The following is an 18,514-nucleotide window of genomic DNA, read 5'->3' as shown; positions in this document are numbered from 1 at the left end:
TTGTGTGACTCTCACCAGGCTCTGTTACCCAGAATCCCTTGCAAACCTCAAAATTTGTCTAAAAAAACTAATTTTTCCCCTCACCTTTTTAGTGATGGAAAAGTTTTGAAATCGGAGGGTAGCCACAAATGTCCTAGCATCCTGTGTCCTGCTTTGTGTCCCGATAAAAACAAAACCTCACTTGTGTAGTTGGGGCAAGTGCCTACGACAGGGAAGGCCCAAAAACGTGTAGAAATTGTGAGGGAACCAAAGCAGATGTTTAGTTTTCAGAAGTGTCTGGGTCTGGTAGGTTTTTCCAGTTGGCAGTGTACCCAAGTCCCAAAAAGTGCAGCCACTTGCCATTGCAAGTGGGTCGATATTGAGAGCTAGCTAAGCTCTCTTGGCCCATATATAAAATCAAAAAAGAAAGACTGTGCCCCCACCCCTAGATATATGTACACAAAATAAATTCCTGGTTTCTAGTGGGCTTTCAGCGCACCACTCGACACTCCCCATTCCTAAACTAATATGTAACTATATACGATTTCATGAAGACGTGTTTGATGCATGGCAATATTATTTCTTATAATGGAGAATCGGTGTGAAACTACTATGGAAACATCAACCTAAGTTAGGGGCTCAATTCTTAAAGGAAGTAACAAAAGTGTACTGGCAGGTATATATGTCCCTAGACTTGTACGCATTTACAACTTTCAGGAATTCACAACAGTTTACAGGAGTAGGCTTGTAACCCGTACTCCCAGATCTTAATTTCCATTTTCACATGAAACAAATGTACATGCTTATATTTGCCTGTGCCAAAATTTGCGGAGCAGTTGAGGATTAATTTCCCCCACAACCCCTTTCACTATGAAACAAAGATTTACTGCTTTCTTTGTCAGGAGTAAATCTCCAATCTTTTTTAAGATGGAAGAGCATGGATAGGAGCTGGTGAATACCCTTACACATGTAAGTTTCTGGGTGTGCGCTGGCTCACGGTATATTCCAGCCCTGCCTACTTCTATCCCATGCGCTTGGATTTGATGAAAGGCGGCAAAATCAGAGGCTTACGCGACTTCAAACCCTGATATAATGAGATCCCTGCCATAATCAGGGAAGTCAATATCAGAGATTTGATACAATAAGAATGCTGCCAAAATGTGTCAAATCACTACATACCTCCAAAGGATCAAGTGGATTTTTTACCAAGTTGATTTGTGAAGTATCGTGTCCATTGCACAAATAGATATCTTATAAAATTCCATAACCCCTGACAAAATCACCCACTAAAACAGGTAGTCTCTGCACAAATACCTGAATGCATCGGCCATGGTTTCAAATGGGCACACATATTGCTGATCTAAAGAGAGCATTGACCTTAAACGTGTAAACATAGCCATTAGAAAACATTTCACTAAGTGAAAAAAAGAGTGAAAACAGCATGTACCTATCCAAACATGTAAAACAATATAGTCAGTTACCAATATTTGCAAAAAACTAAGTTTTATACTTTCCAGTGATATCTGTGACATTTTACCACACTACACACCAACTAAAATGTTTAGAATCACTAATTAAAACCTCTAAACATCTAAATCATCCTGGCCCGCTTTCAGTTTCTGAGCCTTTTGTCTTTTCAGCCCACTTGAGCAGACCTCACGTCTGCATTTGTGCAACTGACTCGCACCAAGAGTTCAAAATCGCACCGAAAGGACATTCACTGCAAAAAGATACTTAAGATGGGTAACCATCGACATAGATATAAATAGTATGCCTCTTAGATACCTTTCAAAGTCCATTTATATAGTGACAGGATAAATGTCAGTGTTGTGTTTGTTTTCATCTATCCGATTCATACATTGGCACAGTTCATCAATACCTAAACTGCTTTTTTCCCCAACCAACTATATAAACAACTGAACATTCATTTCAAGACACCACCATCAATGCTATGCAACGTTTGCAATCCCATGTTTTTCTTCCCGCTTCCAAATATTCCAAATAGATACATTTTGCCTGCCCTGGAACACTAGACACATAAATAGAAAAAACTTGTGAGGGGTTAAAGTTTCAATCAGTTTTTGTTTGCTGGACTGGGAACTCAGGCCATTTTAAAATAAAGGAAGCACTTACTTCCCATTTCCAATAATGACTGTTAAAACAGTCTGTTACAAAAGAAAGTTTAATGTCACAGAAATAAACCAAATTATGGTTACCTTTTTCTAAATCCAATTACAAAATATCAGCAATCTAACCACCCTCGAAAAAAGGAATATTCTCTCAGGAATTTAAAGCCACTTAAGCAAGCTTACCAACAGTTTGTTTTTCATTGGAGCGTTATTAGACAACGCTCCTCAGATATGATCGAGTGCATAAAGAATATTTTCCACAGGAAACCCAGCAAAACGAGGGGTATCCCACTCCCAAGGTGAGCGCACATAATTCCTACAGAATCCAGTACAAGGCAAAACACTACCATTTAACACCAATGACACCAAAGTTGCAGAGTGGCCGCTCAGTGGGCCAGAGCACAAGCTGACACCTCATCCAAACTAATGGCTGAAAAGGGCTGATCCATTACCAAGTTTATGCATGCTATCTTGTGCTGAACAACAATCAAATGAACACTCTAACAAAACAATGTCTCCTGAAAACCGACCCAAAGCCACTTTCTGTTAATAATATTATCATTACTATAGATTATTTGCTAGTACAAGAGGTAGACACTAATGATATCTCTATGCTAAACCCAAAAAGATTACCTTGCATTTTAAGACATTTTCATTTTAAGAAGGTAATATCTCTGAGGGCCGCGTCAGGAGCTCCCGTCATGCTCCGCAGCTAACATCAAGGCGGAGGAGGCATCAGAGAGAGCAGCGCGTCGTCAGAGGACGCAGTATGGAAACCCTCCGGCTGTTTGGCTCCTGGTTTTAGCTCCTGCGAGTTTCAAGTGAGTGTCTCCACACCAAGGCACAGGCGTGATGCTGGGCATTAAAGCACAAAAGTTTCCATGAGCTGCTACGCCACTCACAGGAGCCCGTGAAACCCCCTCCCCCCTTGCCTCAGAGTCAGAGTCTACGTTCATCCGGAAATCGTAATGGGAAACACGGAAAGCAGCTCAAACTTAGATGACAGAGGCCAGGCAGGGGTGAGTGAACTGCAAAAAAAAATAAAACATAAAAAAAATTGACATAGCAGTTAAGTGGAGGGGGGCGAGGCATCGTGAAAAACGTCAGAATTAAACCACCCCTCCCACAAAAGGAGATTGGCACTAGGCACTCTTTCAGGGTTAATGCCAGATTTGCATGCTACAAATTCGGCCCGAGTAGGTATGGTTGCAGTTTCTGGCATTTAAGATGGTAGGGAAATCTGTCATATTTTGTGGAGAACGATATCCAAAGTAATGAAAAGGATTGCTCGTGAATTCCCGCCTACGGCACACTCGACTGGTAAAAATATGCAAGTGGCGCAAAATTCGAAGGTCAAACGTCCTTCTTCATTGGATAAAACTTCCAGCCCAGACTCAGCCTTCTCAGTGGTACAACCTGCGTCTCAAAAACCACTTTCTTCCTTCACTCAAGCTATTTCTAAAACAAAAAGTGCAATCAGGGATATCATCTACTGAATACTCAGCAACACTCAGACCCTTATATTTCTGCAGGTCAATAGATTCTTCACCTCCTTCGGGCCCACTAGAAACGAGGGCCACAACAGGACATCATGACATGGGTAAAATAGTGGGAAATATGGGCTATTCGTCTTGTTCAGATCTTGAGCTTTGCAGTCTGGCTCTCCACAACCAGACGGGAGGCGAACAAGTGGGAAAAAGCTCTTCATCTACACAGTGTCTGCTTCTTAACATCCTTAGTGCACTTAAGGCTCAAAAATTCGCAGGAATAGGCAAATCAAAAGACGGAAGCCCAGCTCAGCCTCATAAACAATAACATGCAGCAATTGAGTACTCGTGTCAAGGAAGTCGAACAACGGTCTCAGACTTAAAAGATGGTGGTTAGCACATGGAAGCATCGATTGCAAGATACCAGGCTGAATTGGCCGATTTGCAGATCTGGGTGGACGATGCAGAGAATCGTTCTGTCGATCTAACCTAAGGTTCACAGGCATACCAGAAGGGTGAGAGAATGGTCAGACGGTCATTAAGTTAATCTCAGATCTGATAAAGCCATATGTTCTAACAGAGTCAGATGATAGCAAGATGTATCTTACCATCACACATGTCCATCGAGTTCCAACAGTCCAGTCTCCTAGTGCAAAATATCCACGAACGATAGTGGTTAAATTTGGAGAATACTGCATTAAAGAATAATCCTTTCACTGGCCATTAGAGCAAGGGTCTTTTCAACAAACAAGGATTACTCATGTAAAATCTTCTCTTACATGTCTGCTCTTGCAGCACGTAGACCCTGAGAGTTTAAAGAGCAGATTCTGTTTTTTCAGAAAAATGGGGGCAGGGGCCAGTCTGGTCCAACAATCAAAATTGAAAGTTCTATTCAAGGGACGGGTTAATATATTCCATACGGTGGAGGTGGCAAAAGCTCTTCTGAATTCTATATGGAGCGCAGATGGGAGGGAGTTGTAGAAGCATTACATTTGGGGATTAATGGCCATATGTACGAACACATTTTCCCATAGACACAGAATGGGTAAAACCCTTTGATACATCTAGCCCTAAATGTATAAGTCAACAGGCTACCTGTTCGGGGGGGGGGGGGGGGGGGTTTGTGTTTTTTTTTTGGGGGGGGGTGGTAGGAGGATGTGAGACGGAAAATGCTTTAGGGGGTGACATTTCTTATGCACTGTGGTTCTAGGATTGTAACGAACCAATAATGGAAAAAACAGCAGGAAAAATGTTTGTTGTCTACTAGCGTCCAAAAGGGGAAAGATAACAATGCCTCCCGGATGTCTTGGCATCAACTGTCATGTCAAGACACCACTATAGGAGTAGTGGGGTGGTGCAGAGCAGCAGGCTAGTAGAGCCAAGCCACGATCGTTTGGTGGGATTAAGGGAGGGGAATGATCTGAGAGTCTAAGCTGAGGTATTGGAGGGGGGGGGGGGTGAAGGGCAGGGGTTTAAAAGATTGAGAAAATTAGGGAATTTTCAAAAGGTAACCAGCACCAGGATTGGCTGGAAAAGGTCCAACGATAGGCTTATTAAAGGACATGGTAATGTTTATGATTATTTCCTGCACTGCAAAAGAAATATCAAATAGGCAAAAATACGGGGCAATATGAAAGTGGCTGATATCATTCAATCCCAAAGTTATATATTTTTTTTTTCAAGAAACCCAGCTAAAAAGTAATAACCACAAAGTATATATTCCAAAACAGCACTCAGTAGCTCTACATGCATCTTCTGGGCTGGCAGTAAGAGGGGTGGCAATATACTTAAATAATAAGAGTTGATGAAGTAGAGCTATTAGTACAACTTTATAATATAGCAATGAGTGCCACAAGCCCCTTTATTATTGGAGATGATTTTAAGTATATTCAAGATATTACTCTAGATATCGCTAACCGAGGGAAGAGACAACTAAAACTTAAAACTAAGAGAATTATGAAGACAATTAAAAAACGATTTTCAGCTTATGGATCCTTGGCAAGAAGAGTATCCCGCAGCCACCCAATATACTTGCTTTTGACATCGTTATAAAACAGCTTCACAGATAGATTATTTCTAGTCTCTTGTACATTGAAGAATGTTGGTTCACATGTATGGGCGAACGCTTTTTCTGACCATTCAGCGGTCATGGTGACAAATGAGTTAGAGGCAGTTAGCAAGGAGGGACCTAGATGGCAGTTCGATAGATTCTTACTCAGCAATCAGGGGTGGGTCACAGATATAAGAAAATTCATACAGGAGTTCTTCCAGTTAAATCAGAATTCGGCAGATTTGTTTAACATATGGGAGGCTTTCAAAGCTACACAGCTAGGGGTCAGATTATTTCCTTCAAAGTATTTCAGAAACGGCAGCAAGAGCTTGAAATGGCTATAGATAAGGCTACAGATGATTGTATGAAAGCAGGGGGAGCAGGACGTGGCAAGGGGTGATCTCACTCGAACAAAGAGTAATTTAAAGGATTTTATTTTCGAGGAAGTAGCTAGCTCAAGGGCTTATCAACAAGTTTATGAGGAAAGTCAACGAATAGGTAAATACTTGGCTTGGACCACTCATATAAAGAACGAAAAGCAGACAATACATCAAATTCAAGAACCTGAGACAAGTGCAATCGTTACACAGGAGAAGGATATTGCTTGGGTATTTATGTTACATTACTTTAGAATTTTTGAGGTTAATTACTCAGTTTCACTAGCACAGACAGAGCAGTATTATAAGCTAATTACGTTACCAAGGATGCCATTATCAGTTCAAAATTACATAGTACAGAAGATTATGCCCTCTGAGATAAAGGGAGCTATCCAGAAAATGCCAAGTGCAAAAGCATGTGGTGGTCACAGCTTTCCTATAGCATTTTACAAAATTTTCTGCTAAGAGCTAATACCGTTCCTAACTGATTTATGCAGGGATATATTAGGGCGCTCATGCCCGAATTGTCATCAACTCAAAAGGTTAGAGGCACAATCCAGATCAAAAGGGGCACTAGACAGGGCTGTCCTCTTTCACCCATATTCTTTGTTTGGTTTTAAACAAAAATAATAATATGCAGCTTGAGTGAAATTATGCCACCTATAGTAGCTATGCCTAAAATAAAACTCTTTGCTGATGACATTATTTTATATCTAAAACCAGAGGTTGGTAGCGAACGAAGAGTGCTGAATAGAATTAATGAGTTTACTCAAATAGGGGGCTACAAGATTAACAAAAGTAAAACATAGGTTCTCCTATTTATCGCAGGAATAGAGAACCTCCCTCTCGGCTTGCAACAGCAAGCTAATTCGCTCAAACCGATTCGATATTTGTGAACATATGTTACGAAGAACTATGGCTGTTTGTTCAACTTAAATTGTGTCAGGATACTTTAAAAAGTACAAGCACCTATAGAAAGGCGGATGGTTCTCCTGTTGACTCTGATAGGGAGAGTTTCCCTAGTCGAGATGTTAATTCTTCTGCTCTTTCAGGGCTCAAAAAATCCATCCACTCGACCACTCACATTGGCAAGTCTTATTTGATCAGGTCAAGCTATTTTCAATACTTGCTCCTCCCTTTTGAGTTGAAACTGAACTGGTGTTCTGTTCAATTGAGAAGTGGAGGGGCAATAAAAGAGGCCTTTAAATCTTGTTCTTATGTCACATTTGCTAAAATGATATAGAGTATCAGGTTTTTCCTAACACACAACATTTAAATGACAAAGTCAAGTGTGCAAACATTTCAAAATATATTTCAGCAGTTTGTGAAAACTGTTTTTTATACTTCTGTGTGATAAAAAAATATTCTAATAGGATGAAAACAAATCAGAATACCTTACGTGTTGATGTGCAAAGGATATGTTTTCTGAAACCCAATTTTCAATGATTGTTAATATACTATATAGTTTTATCAGTAAAGCTGCAAGTTAGTGGAGAGGTTTTTAGACATTTCTTGGAAAGTTACTGTGTGTAGATGACAATATGTTACCACATCATGGTTTAGTAATATATTTATTAAAATTGAGTGTTTAAACAAACTGAGAAACACTCCTGCCCTGATGGCAATGTTGTTAGTAAACTAAAAGAAGTCCTAGGTTATATGGGCTAGATTCTTGTGATGCACGCAGCAAACTTTAGTCTACTTAAATCAAACAAAATAGGTTTTTTCATATTGCAGAAATGATGAGCGCACATATCTGAAGGTGCAATCATATGTGAGAATAAAGAAAAAGGCAACGCTGTAAACTATTTGCTTAGGATCACGCAATTTGAGGCCTGTTAACGGGTCAAGTACGTTACAGTTAGGTCGAGTAGATTATTTAAATTGCTTGACCTGCAGATATAGTAACATTTTTATGATTTTTTAAGCCCTGTCTTTCTTTTTTAATTGAATAATGTACCAATAAGAATAAATAGCTCCCGTTTTTGCGAATTGGATTCTATGATACGAAGTTTTACATGGAGGAGAAAAAAAAAAAAAGGCTAAGGCTCCCAATTGTGCAGCTCAACAAAAACCATGGAGGCTTGGCACTTCCTAATTTTCAAGTTTATTACCAGGCAGCATTCCAGGATACATTGGCACCTTATTTGGATAACAAAGAGACCCTGGAAATATTTTTGGCCGACAGAATGGTTGCAGAATCAGCAATAAGTCTCCCAGCATTTTTTAAAACCGAGAAACTTCCACACAAAAACTAGCTATAAGTATAGTATTAAAATCTAGAAAAAAAAATGTAGATTTTAATCTTAATTTAGATACCGAAATGAACTTTGTAGCTTTTGTACAACAGGAGTCATTAATTTGTAAGTCTTTAGAATATGCAGTGCTTTGTAGATTGAAAGGGCTTCCATTAAAGTCAATGGGTCAAATAGCAGTGTGCACTTGGGCACTTGTAGGGAGAGTTCCGGCAAACCCAGGGGAACTTAAGGTTCTGCGGGGACCTAGACCGAGATTCAACAGTCTGACTTTTGTTACCTTTCCCAGGGAGACCGGTTGCAGAGGTGACTTGGCTGTCCTTGGTGCTGAATGGTCTGCAGTGGTTGGTGTGTTTTGCACTCCATTGCAAAACAGGACTTGGGGGTGGACTTACACTCTACCCTTTGGATGAAGAGGTCTTTGGGGGGCCAGGACTAGGAATCAACACTTGAATCTTCACCACCTCACCTGGTGGCTCTGGGTGCAGAGGTGGCTTCTAGCTGGCAATCATCGGGCTGGTCGTGCCAAAGATGCTTTGCTGCTCCAGTTGAAGTTGCGTCCTTCAGGCTGCTGTCCCACAGGAGAGGGGGTCGCTGGCGACACCAGTCTCTATACTGGAGAAGCAGGGTGCCCTGGAGTCGGGGAACATCGCGTGGCTGTTGGTTTCCGGGCAGATGACAGACAAGCCTTGCTAGCTGCAGGGGGGGTCCACAAGGTCTCTGGTATCTGAAGATCATTTGGTAGGGAGTAGAAGCGTAAAATTTGGCGCAGGCCACACTCCCACTCTTAAGATGCTGGGTCCCGCGTTTCTTTACACTTCTACACACACAGCCTGTTGGTCACAGTTCTTCGATCTCAGCCCACCTTTGCTCCTGCAGTTTACAGGGTACTGGTAGCACAGTCAGGGGAGTCTTCCTTGGAGTTTCAGTGTCCACTGGGGTCCCTCTTGTTGGTACTGGTAGCACAGTCAGGGTAGTCTTCCTTGGAGTTTCAGTGTCCACTGGGGTCCCTCTTGTTGGTACCAACAAGTCTTCAACTCAGGCACACATTGGGCACCTTCTTTGTGTTGGAGCTGGAGTCCAGGTTCTGTGGTTGTGCAGACATCTCTTTGTGCTTCTCTCTTCTTTTCTAGATAAGATCTGAGTTCTAGTTCCATGGGAGCCCCTTAAATCCTGGTTAAGGGGGCGTTTAAGGGTGTGAGGTACAGTGGCCAATGGGCTACTAGTTCATCCGGCTAAACTGCCCCTGTAGTGATTACTTCCTGTGGGAGTACCTCACTTTCTACCCAGGACCCACTATTCTTAGAGTCTGCCAAGATGGCAGAACCTTTCCCCGGCTATGCAGACCTCCTAGCCCAGCCTTGAGGTGTGGCTAGTCCTATAGGTGTGCACACCTCCTCCATAGCTAGTTTCCCACCTCCCTGGTCTGGCAGAGTGGGAAGGACTTTGCCCTCCACTGGGAGACCGCTATTTACACATCAAAAGGTGGATGAAGCCTTTGAGGTTCACTGCCCAATGCTTTTCTCACTAGCCAGCCCTGGTGGGAGGGGGTGTGACTTCCTTCCTGCTCAAGCCCCCTGTCTTATATTCTGCCACGGTGCTAGCACTACCAGCAGGATGTCAGACTCTCGTCTGTGGTGGCAGCCTGTCAAAACAGTACAGGACTCTGTAACTTGGTGGGCACCCTTTAAGGGTGCCACCCAACCATTTGCTTTTTAATCCAAAACTTGGGCATTGTGTTCAGGGTTAAAAAGCACAATGTTTGATAGCAAACATGACAGGATTCGGCTGGGCAATTGCAGAGCTAGACATGTGAGCAGTGGTCATGTGCCAGCCTATGTTATCCAATGGGCTGCCGGTCACTTGGGCCGGCATTGCATTTTAGATACCAGCACGGAGGCATATGTGCTCCTGCACATTTGTCCTCACTCATAGAACAGTGCTTCCTGCCCCCTGAGCTAATGTGTACCATTAATTAGGGACTTGCCGGGGTAATTAGGTCCTTGCCAATTGGCCTATGCAATACGACATACAATTTAAGGGAAAGAACATTGGTACTGGGGCCTGGTTAACAGGCCTCAGTACACTGATAGGTCAAATACAACAGCATCTGATAGCAAAAAGTGGGGAGGGTGACTATTCAAAAAAGGGCACTTAACAACATGCCGCCCTTGCAGACTAAAGGGGATGAAAACTAACCTCACTTCTGGTAGTCCTCATCTTCTAAGTGAAAGAACCTGGAAACGCCATCTGCATTGGCATGGTCAGTCCCTGGTCTGTGTTTCACTACAAACCCAATTCCCCGTCGGGAAATGGACCACCTCAACAAATTGGGGTTCCCTCCTCTCACCTGCATTAACCACCAGACAGGCCTGTGGTTGGTTTGATCATTGAAGTGAGTCCCAAACAAGAATGGTCTCAACTTCTTCAGGGACCAAACCACTGCAAAGGCTTCCCTCTCAATGGAACTCCAACGCTGCTCTCTGGGAAGGAGTCTCCTGCAAATAAAAATTACTGGCTGATCCTGACCCTCATCGCTGGTCTATGACAACACTGCCCCAATCCCTAGTTCAGAAGTGTCTGTCTGGACAATTAATTGTTTCCCATAATCAGGTGATTGTAGGACAGGTGATGAAGGCATGGCTCCGTTCAAGGACTCAAATGCATTTTGACAGGCCGATGTCCAAATAACTTTCCTGGGTTTTTCTTAGTGGTTAAGGTTAACTCAGTGAGAGGTGCTCAATGGTTCCATACCCTTTCACAAACCTCCTATAGTACCCTGTCAGGCTTAAGAAGGCTCTGATCTGGGTCTGGGTTGTGGTAGGCTGCCAGTCCATAATGGTCTGGATTTTGGTCTGGAGGGGTCTAACTTGTCTTCCACCTACCAGGTGGTCCACATAAACAACATAATTCTGCCCTGTCTGGCACTTACTGGCCTTGATAGCTAGACCTACTTGCTGCAGGGCCTGTAAAACGTCTCTGACGTGGACCAGGTGATCCTCCCAGAAGGAGCTAAAGACAGATATGTCATCCAAGTAAGATGCACTAAAGTCTTCCAAACCAGAGAAAACTCAATTCACCAACCTCTGAAAAGTGGCAGGTGCATTTATCGAGCCAAAGGCTGTCATCATTGTCCACATCATGGGTACACCATGTTGTTTGTCCAGGGGTTAAGGAAAATAATTCTGCAAACTGCCTTAGAACGTGCCTACAGTTAGCCTGCTGCTGCGCAGTGAGGGTAGCTGACAGCTGAACATTCTCCATTGTACCATCTTAAGGGTTGGATGACAGGAGGTCTGAGAGTGGCTTACTCTCCTCATCCTGCGCTCCATCAGTGACCAACAGCACAGTCATGACAGCCCTGCCCTAGAGTGGTTTTAGGAGATTGATATGAATCATTCTGTGAGGATTCCTGGGGGTGCCTAAGTCAACTAAGTAGGTGACTTCCACCTTTCTCCCCACAATGGGATAGAGCCCACTCCACTTGTCCTGGAGGGCCCCGGGAGTCATACCATATAATATCTTCACCTTGCTACTTTTGTGCTAAAATGCAGTTAAATATATTTTCTACTACTTCTGTATATTATAGGTAATCCATAAAAGCTGTAAATGTGAACAAATTCAATCACATATACCACGGGTGCACTTTTGAGACCTTTAAGAAATGGGCCCCTAATTAGGTCAGGCGTTAGCCAAGACATTTTGTTTGTCTTAAAATGTTGTCTCTCTCTGCTGGCTTAATTGTGAAAGGCAGCACTGTGTTCTTTCACAAGGAGCATATTGGCACAAAAAGTAGTTTAGTTCTATGCCAGGAACTACTATGGCAATGTGTGCTTTTTGAGAACAAAAAATATTTTTGCTTTTTGCCAATGTTTGTTTTAGCCGCTCCCACAACATTAAGGTTTTACAAAAACCATGTCAAAACAAGACACATTGCCAAAACCAAGAGGCTGACCATCAATGTCGAACCAACTGGCTTGGACAATGCTTGTTTATTTTAATGTTTCCCATTATCTTGTTGAAACTGATTTTCCATTATGAATATATATATATTTTTTTTTTTTTTAAATACTACCGTGCATCAACACTTTTACTAGGTGATGATTCAAAGAAATGATATGTAAAATGACATAGTAGTTTATTAAACTATTTTTCTTAGTTGCATTTTTTGTGAATGCTTTATTTAGAAAGCAAAGAATCCTCAATTTTGTTTGTAAGCTTCTGTGAATATTTGCATCTAATCATAGAGCACTCTTGGAGCATTATATGTAGCCCCATATTGTTAAACTTTACAAATGTTTATACTGGAACTATCAGTAGTGCAGTCTAAGGTTGCAAAATTTCCTTACAGCACTCACCCTAATAACAAAAGCTTTGCATTAATGAACTAGAAATATAAGTTCAAACTAAATTAACATATGTACACAAATATTACCTTAACTACAGACAGTGTCCTTCTTTCATCCATAATGTGGTACTGTAAGTTGGCACCCAAAGGGTGTGCGCGGCATGGGGTTGGGCCCACATGTACCAAGGACAAAATAAATCTGAAAACCTGTTGTCCGTGACCCAAACAATATGTCCTGGACATGAGCTTTAGGAATTCCACACCCCTGCCCTCAACTTGCCTCACACGTTTCGTATATAAAAAAAAAAGAAATCTAAAACACAATACTAGGTCAACAATTCATAATCCTTCACCACCCAAACACACAACCTCTGTCACGAATATACTCTACTCATACTACCAGTCACCCACAATACCACAAAAACAGTATCAAATTGCCAAGGCATTCTCCCATTCTTACCACAAAAAGAGCCTGGCACCTCCTCAATAGAGCCTACCTGTAGGCAACAGTCTGTCAAACGTTCCTGCTTCCAGTCACTATCACTGAAAACAAGTATAGAAATGCAGCAACAAAATGTATAGATTTTAGCATTCCATGCTCCAACTGGGCGGGGGGGGGGGGGGGGGGGGAGAAAGGGTGTTGGCTTAGGACCACTGAGTTACATTTTGCCATTACTTATTTTGAAGCTTGCTGGCTATCTTTGTGTTAAGCATCTTCATGCACTATCCTGTGTCAGTGTCACACACATTATTTTATGTGCCTGTTTTCTTTTACACCATGGTTCCCATTTTGCCAACTGCATGATAAACTTGCTCTAATGATCATATCTAGCTTCCACTGGCTTAACCTAAACTAACAAACTCTTCAACTAGGTGCCCGAGACCACAAGACTAAACCCAATAAACACTAAATTAATAATTTACCTTTGGTTATGCAGTAGTGTTATAGACCCCATAGGGTGCTTCAACACCTTTTCAAAAGTAGTACGCGTTATATTAACGCAATTACAACACATTCAGCAAGCAATGCAACATTGAGCTAACAAAAGATGAAGCTTTCTTACTTAACCACTGTACGAAGCGAGGAAAGTACAGTATTTCAAAAATGTAACAATAATGACAAGGTTTCAAAACAAGAGGTAAACGAAACCTTTAGGTAAGAAAACGATGTGATGGCAGAAAGGCTGACATATCTAGCAGTACGAGTCAATACAAGGCATTTAAAAGCCATTCATACAAGAAACACTTGGCTCACAAGACACACAATGCATCTGCACCCTTCCCCCTTAAAGCAAGTGTAAATGTTAGCTCACGAAATCACAAAAGATATGGTAGAAACACAAAATGATGGCGATACCTGTAAGTCACTGAAACTATATTTTGTTTTGTGTTGGTCCTAGCTGCAACCTCCAGAGGAGACCATATGCCCACCTGTATGCAATGTGGACGGTACGCCTCTTGCTGAAAGGCAAAGGAGGAGATGGTACCACTTGGGCCTCTCCCTAACGGGAACCCAGATATATAGGTCTACTCACCCACGGTTTTACAGCGGGCCCCTGGCTGATTGTATGGCGGTACCCCAGCAACATTACGTGGCTCTCGCTTGACTTTACTGCCCAATCTCGTCCTTCTAAGTCCGGCCTCCTCCGGGGAGTTCCGTAGTCGGGTCAACTCCGCCGCCTCTACCCGTTGCTTCCTCCGACTTAACATCCTTGGTGCCCCGGTCCTCACATCCCGGAGGCCAAACAAAAACACAGGAACAACAACAGTCTAGCACCCCATCGCCACCATCTTGGAACCCTTGAACAAGATCACTTGTGATTGGTCCGAGCTGCGGCCAGATGTGGTTGTGATTGGTCTACCGCATACCTGTAAGGACCATAGACAGTCCAACTTTTAAGTTTCACGAGGAGACTAGACCCCCAGGTTGAGAGTAAATGCGAGTGCTTATGGAAGACACGCGAAATGACAACAGGGCAGGCCAAATTCCTATAGTTTAAATCAATTAAAAAAGATCGTAATGGTTCTGATGTTAATGTATACATACGCTTCCCCAACCTTGATTGCAAAGGTTCCATAGTACAGTTTTGTCGTGCCTCGTATTCGCAAGGATCATCGCTCGTGAAGCAGATGGAAAATCGGTAAAAGTCGGTGTATTTTTTAATTTGCAAAATTAAAGCATTCTTACTGATATCTTCTCTGGGTATTTCCGTTGTATGTGTTGTCTTTCGGGGAAATAGGAGAAGGAGCGGAGCCGGCGAACTATACTCAACTAGCATGCGCTGCATTCTTGTTTTAAAGATTTTCAATGCAAACAATAGTTGGAAACTATTCTCACATGTTAAATACAGGGCTATAAACGAGATGACAACTTAAAGGGGCGTAGCCTATTTAATTGAGGGCGTGGCTTAAATACATAAACTACATTTCTCATATCCCTGGTGTGCCACCCTACCGGTATGTTTGTCCTCTCTGAGCTTTCTCTTATTGCATCCACATATGTGACACAGCTGACATACACCTAAAACCAGCCAGGAATATTGGCTTTTTCACTGGGTGTTAAATATAAGAAAGTAACAATAATGTTGTAAATAATTAACATTTTTCAACTCTGAGACTGTTTATTAAACATTTCTCAGGTCAGTAGAAGGAGTAGTTGCTTTCAAAGTGTCTCAGCCTCTCACCCTTTTGTTGACTCTGTTAAACGTGTATGCTCTTTTTCTCTTCACATTTGTCCATCTCTTTCCTCTTTAGCACTCTTTTTTCATTTGCTCCTGAATGCACTTTGTTGTAATGTCACACTCGGTAAACGATGACTTGATGTTTTAAAGTGTATACATAGCGAAGGCCAAGCGTGACTTCCATCCTTGCCAGTCCCCCAAAACTGTCAAAGCACAGAATGTCACCGCTCACCTGCCAGCAATAGAATTATTACAACAGAATATATACACATGCTGTTGCGCACGCACTATCATAGAAATAAGTGACAGATTACCACATATCTTCTCTCTTTCTAATAAATAAATAATAAACAATCAAATCACATTTTAAACAAATGAGTAACTAATTCAAGATTTCACATAATCGCATAAAAACTTTGGCAATCTTTTGTCCTCCATGTACATATATCCACTACAATCATCGCTTCCCACAGTACTACTGATTTTGACCCATACTTCTCCACTCTCCAGAAGTTCCATCTTTCACCATTATTTAAAAGTACATGCCAACGATGGACTTCTTTGAAATGGTCTTCTGAACTTGTTCAAACCTTTCGAAACTCTTTGCTCATGGCCTGTAGAACCATCATTTAGGCTTGTAGAGTCATCAGTATCTCTTTGTGACCCCCTTTCATAACATAGTGTATGTCCTTCTCTAAAAGAATTCCAAGAAGTGTCATCAACATAATAAGTTCCCTCAACCAGGGCAGAGTTAGTTTAGTATTTGGTTTCCTGTCCCTTATCATGTAAAAAGGTGATGTGCCAATCGTCATATTTACAGTTGTTCGATATCCCCAAACCATATCTCACTCACTCCATTTGTCAACGCTAGCTGTATGGCTCCTTTAACCATCCAAGAAAGTTTCAATACAAGACTGTTTTGACCTTTCTTTCCGACGAAAGTTCTTTCTTCATCAAAACCCTTAAGTCATTCTCCATACACCTCAATATTGCCGCAACCCAGCGAATCACACCAGCTAAACCTCGAGCGTCTGTACTTCTTGGCCCCATCTGCTGAAGCAGTGCTGCTGCAGGAGTAGACAGAGAAACCCCTGTTTACTTCCTAAGCAGCTGACCTTCTATTTTGTTTAAAAAATCCCATGTATCCAACTCGATAGCTTCCAAGCCATATAGTAAGGTAGCAGAAATGTTTGCCCTAAATAGCTCCAGTAAATATGGAAAGTGCCTTCTACCCATGGCCTCATATAGAGCACTCAACCCTCTGGCCTGTGCCCATGCTTTATTTTAATTATTGCGTATATAGGGTCTATCACTAAGGTTGCTAGCCACCAACATCCCCAAGAAGGTATATGATTTTACACATTCTAACTTATAATGCCCCACAGACCAAGAAAAATTATCATATTTAGGACTCTTCCTCCCATGGAAGCACATAATCTTTGTTTTTAGAGATATTGATCTTTAAGTAGTGACTAGCAGCAAAATGTTGTAATACCTTGAGGTGACTATTTAAGCCTTTGGGAGTAAGATCCAAAAGGATTATGTCGTCCGCATATAGCAGACAAACTATTTCTTTACCCCAGTCTTTGGTGCTATTCCCCCGGCTCCTGATAACTGCCTTGGAAGATCCAAAATATATAATGAGAATAGAGTGAGGGCCAAAAGGCACCCCTGCTTCAGGCCATTTCCAGTGGCTATTTTTCCATGATACCTCAATCTCCTCCTAATAAAGCTCTACACCATGTGGAGGAGTGGAGAGCAATTAATAAATCTAAAAGGGGCAGAGGCATTCCCAACCCTGCCAATTTTCTCCACAGTAAAGGATGGTCAACATTATCAAAAGCTGTGGAAATATCAATAAATGCTGCATAAATGACTCCCCCTGTACCCTGGACATACTTTTCATTAATCAGATGGAGAACCATGATTTTATAATTTGTTATCATTTGTTCCATAGTGTTTTTGAAACCTAGTTTGTTCCATAGGAATTAAATTATTATCTTCTGCCCATTGATTTATTTGGCTCGGGGGACATTTGGCAAACACCTTGCCCACTCCGTCCAGTAGAGAAATCTGATGATAGCTTCCTGGAGATTTCCTATTGCCTTTTTTGTATAAGGGAACTGGAATGCTTCCAGTCCAGGAGGGGGGGACTTTGTTTAACATGTAACAACCATTAAAAACTGGCAATAATATTTTGCTCCACAGGGCAGGTTCTTGTTTTATAACAGAGATGAGGATTTTATCTGTCCCCATAGCTCCAGATGAACGCATCCCTCAGTTCTCCAGTTCTATTTCATTGACCGATGGGGGATGGCAAGCAAAGGTCCCTCCCCCTGGGCTGCAAGGAGTAACCATTGCCCCATTTGCTGCATACAGTTCAGTTACAAAATCGATCCATTGTACTCTGTCTATCTCCAGGGGAACTGATCGAACCCTAGATCCTTAACCATTTGCAGCTAAGGTCCAAAAGGATCTAGCATTACCCCTTAGGGCAGCCTCCCTCAGATCTATCCACAATCAATCCCGGGACATTTTATCCATACTGGCCTTCAATCTTCTCCTCCTTTTCAGCAAAGATAACTGAGCCCCCCTTTCTGATATAGGAAATAAGTATTGCTACAGTACTAGACTATTTATTTCTCTATTTAGAGAGAGAATAGGGAGAGGGATTGGCTTAAACTTTCTCTTGTATGAATCTTGATTTACACTAATTAGTATTTGCTTCATTAATACTACAAATCTATCAATCTCAACCCCATCCCAAGCTTCTAGATTCTCTAAGGTATACTCTAGAATACCCTTTAATTCCCTACACCTTCTGATATCCCACTGAGTTCTTCCAGATTTTTTTATTAAATTTAGATATCGAGCCATCAAAGCTCCAGGAGGAGGATAGAGGGAATACCCAAAGCTTCATCCTTTTCCAAATCACTTATCTGACTCAGGGCGTAATTAGGAATCCTACAATTCAGATCCCCTACCAAGATTACATGTGGGGGTGGATCACAATCAAGTTGGTTTTCAATGAAGGAAAATACCTTATACATCAAAAAGTCATATTTGGCCTTGGGTGAAATGTATACATTTATTAAAAGAAAAAGAGGGATCTCAAGTACTCCATCTGATTGATAAACCAATACTGCCATAAATAAATTAGAGGGATCTCTATGACATTTGTATTGCCACATGTATCTATTAGTTAAGA

The 18,514-nt window shown here is 41.8% G+C and overlaps 1 protein-coding gene across 1 annotated transcript in view; it reads right to left on the bottom strand.

Moving 5' to 3' along the window:
- Window positions 1-14,450, bottom strand: part of ETAA1 (ETAA1 activator of ATR kinase) — a 63,701-nt gene extending 49,251 nt beyond the window's left edge. Inside the window, exon 1 of the mRNA XM_069234270.1 lies at window positions 14,161-14,450. Within this exon, the coding sequence (XP_069090371.1) occupies window positions 14,161-14,335 (175 nt within the window). The 5' untranslated portion in view covers window positions 14,336-14,450. The remainder of the gene's footprint in view (window positions 1-14,160) is intronic.
- Window positions 14,451-18,514: the final 4,064 nt, after the last annotated feature.

Source organism: Pleurodeles waltl, chromosome 5, assembly GCF_031143425.1.
Source record: "Pleurodeles waltl isolate 20211129_DDA chromosome 5, aPleWal1.hap1.20221129, whole genome shotgun sequence".
NCBI lineage: Eukaryota > Metazoa > Chordata > Amphibia > Caudata > Salamandridae > Pleurodeles > Pleurodeles waltl.
Note: the sequence above shows the minus strand (reverse complement) of the source record. Positions and strands in the feature narration are given on the sequence as shown.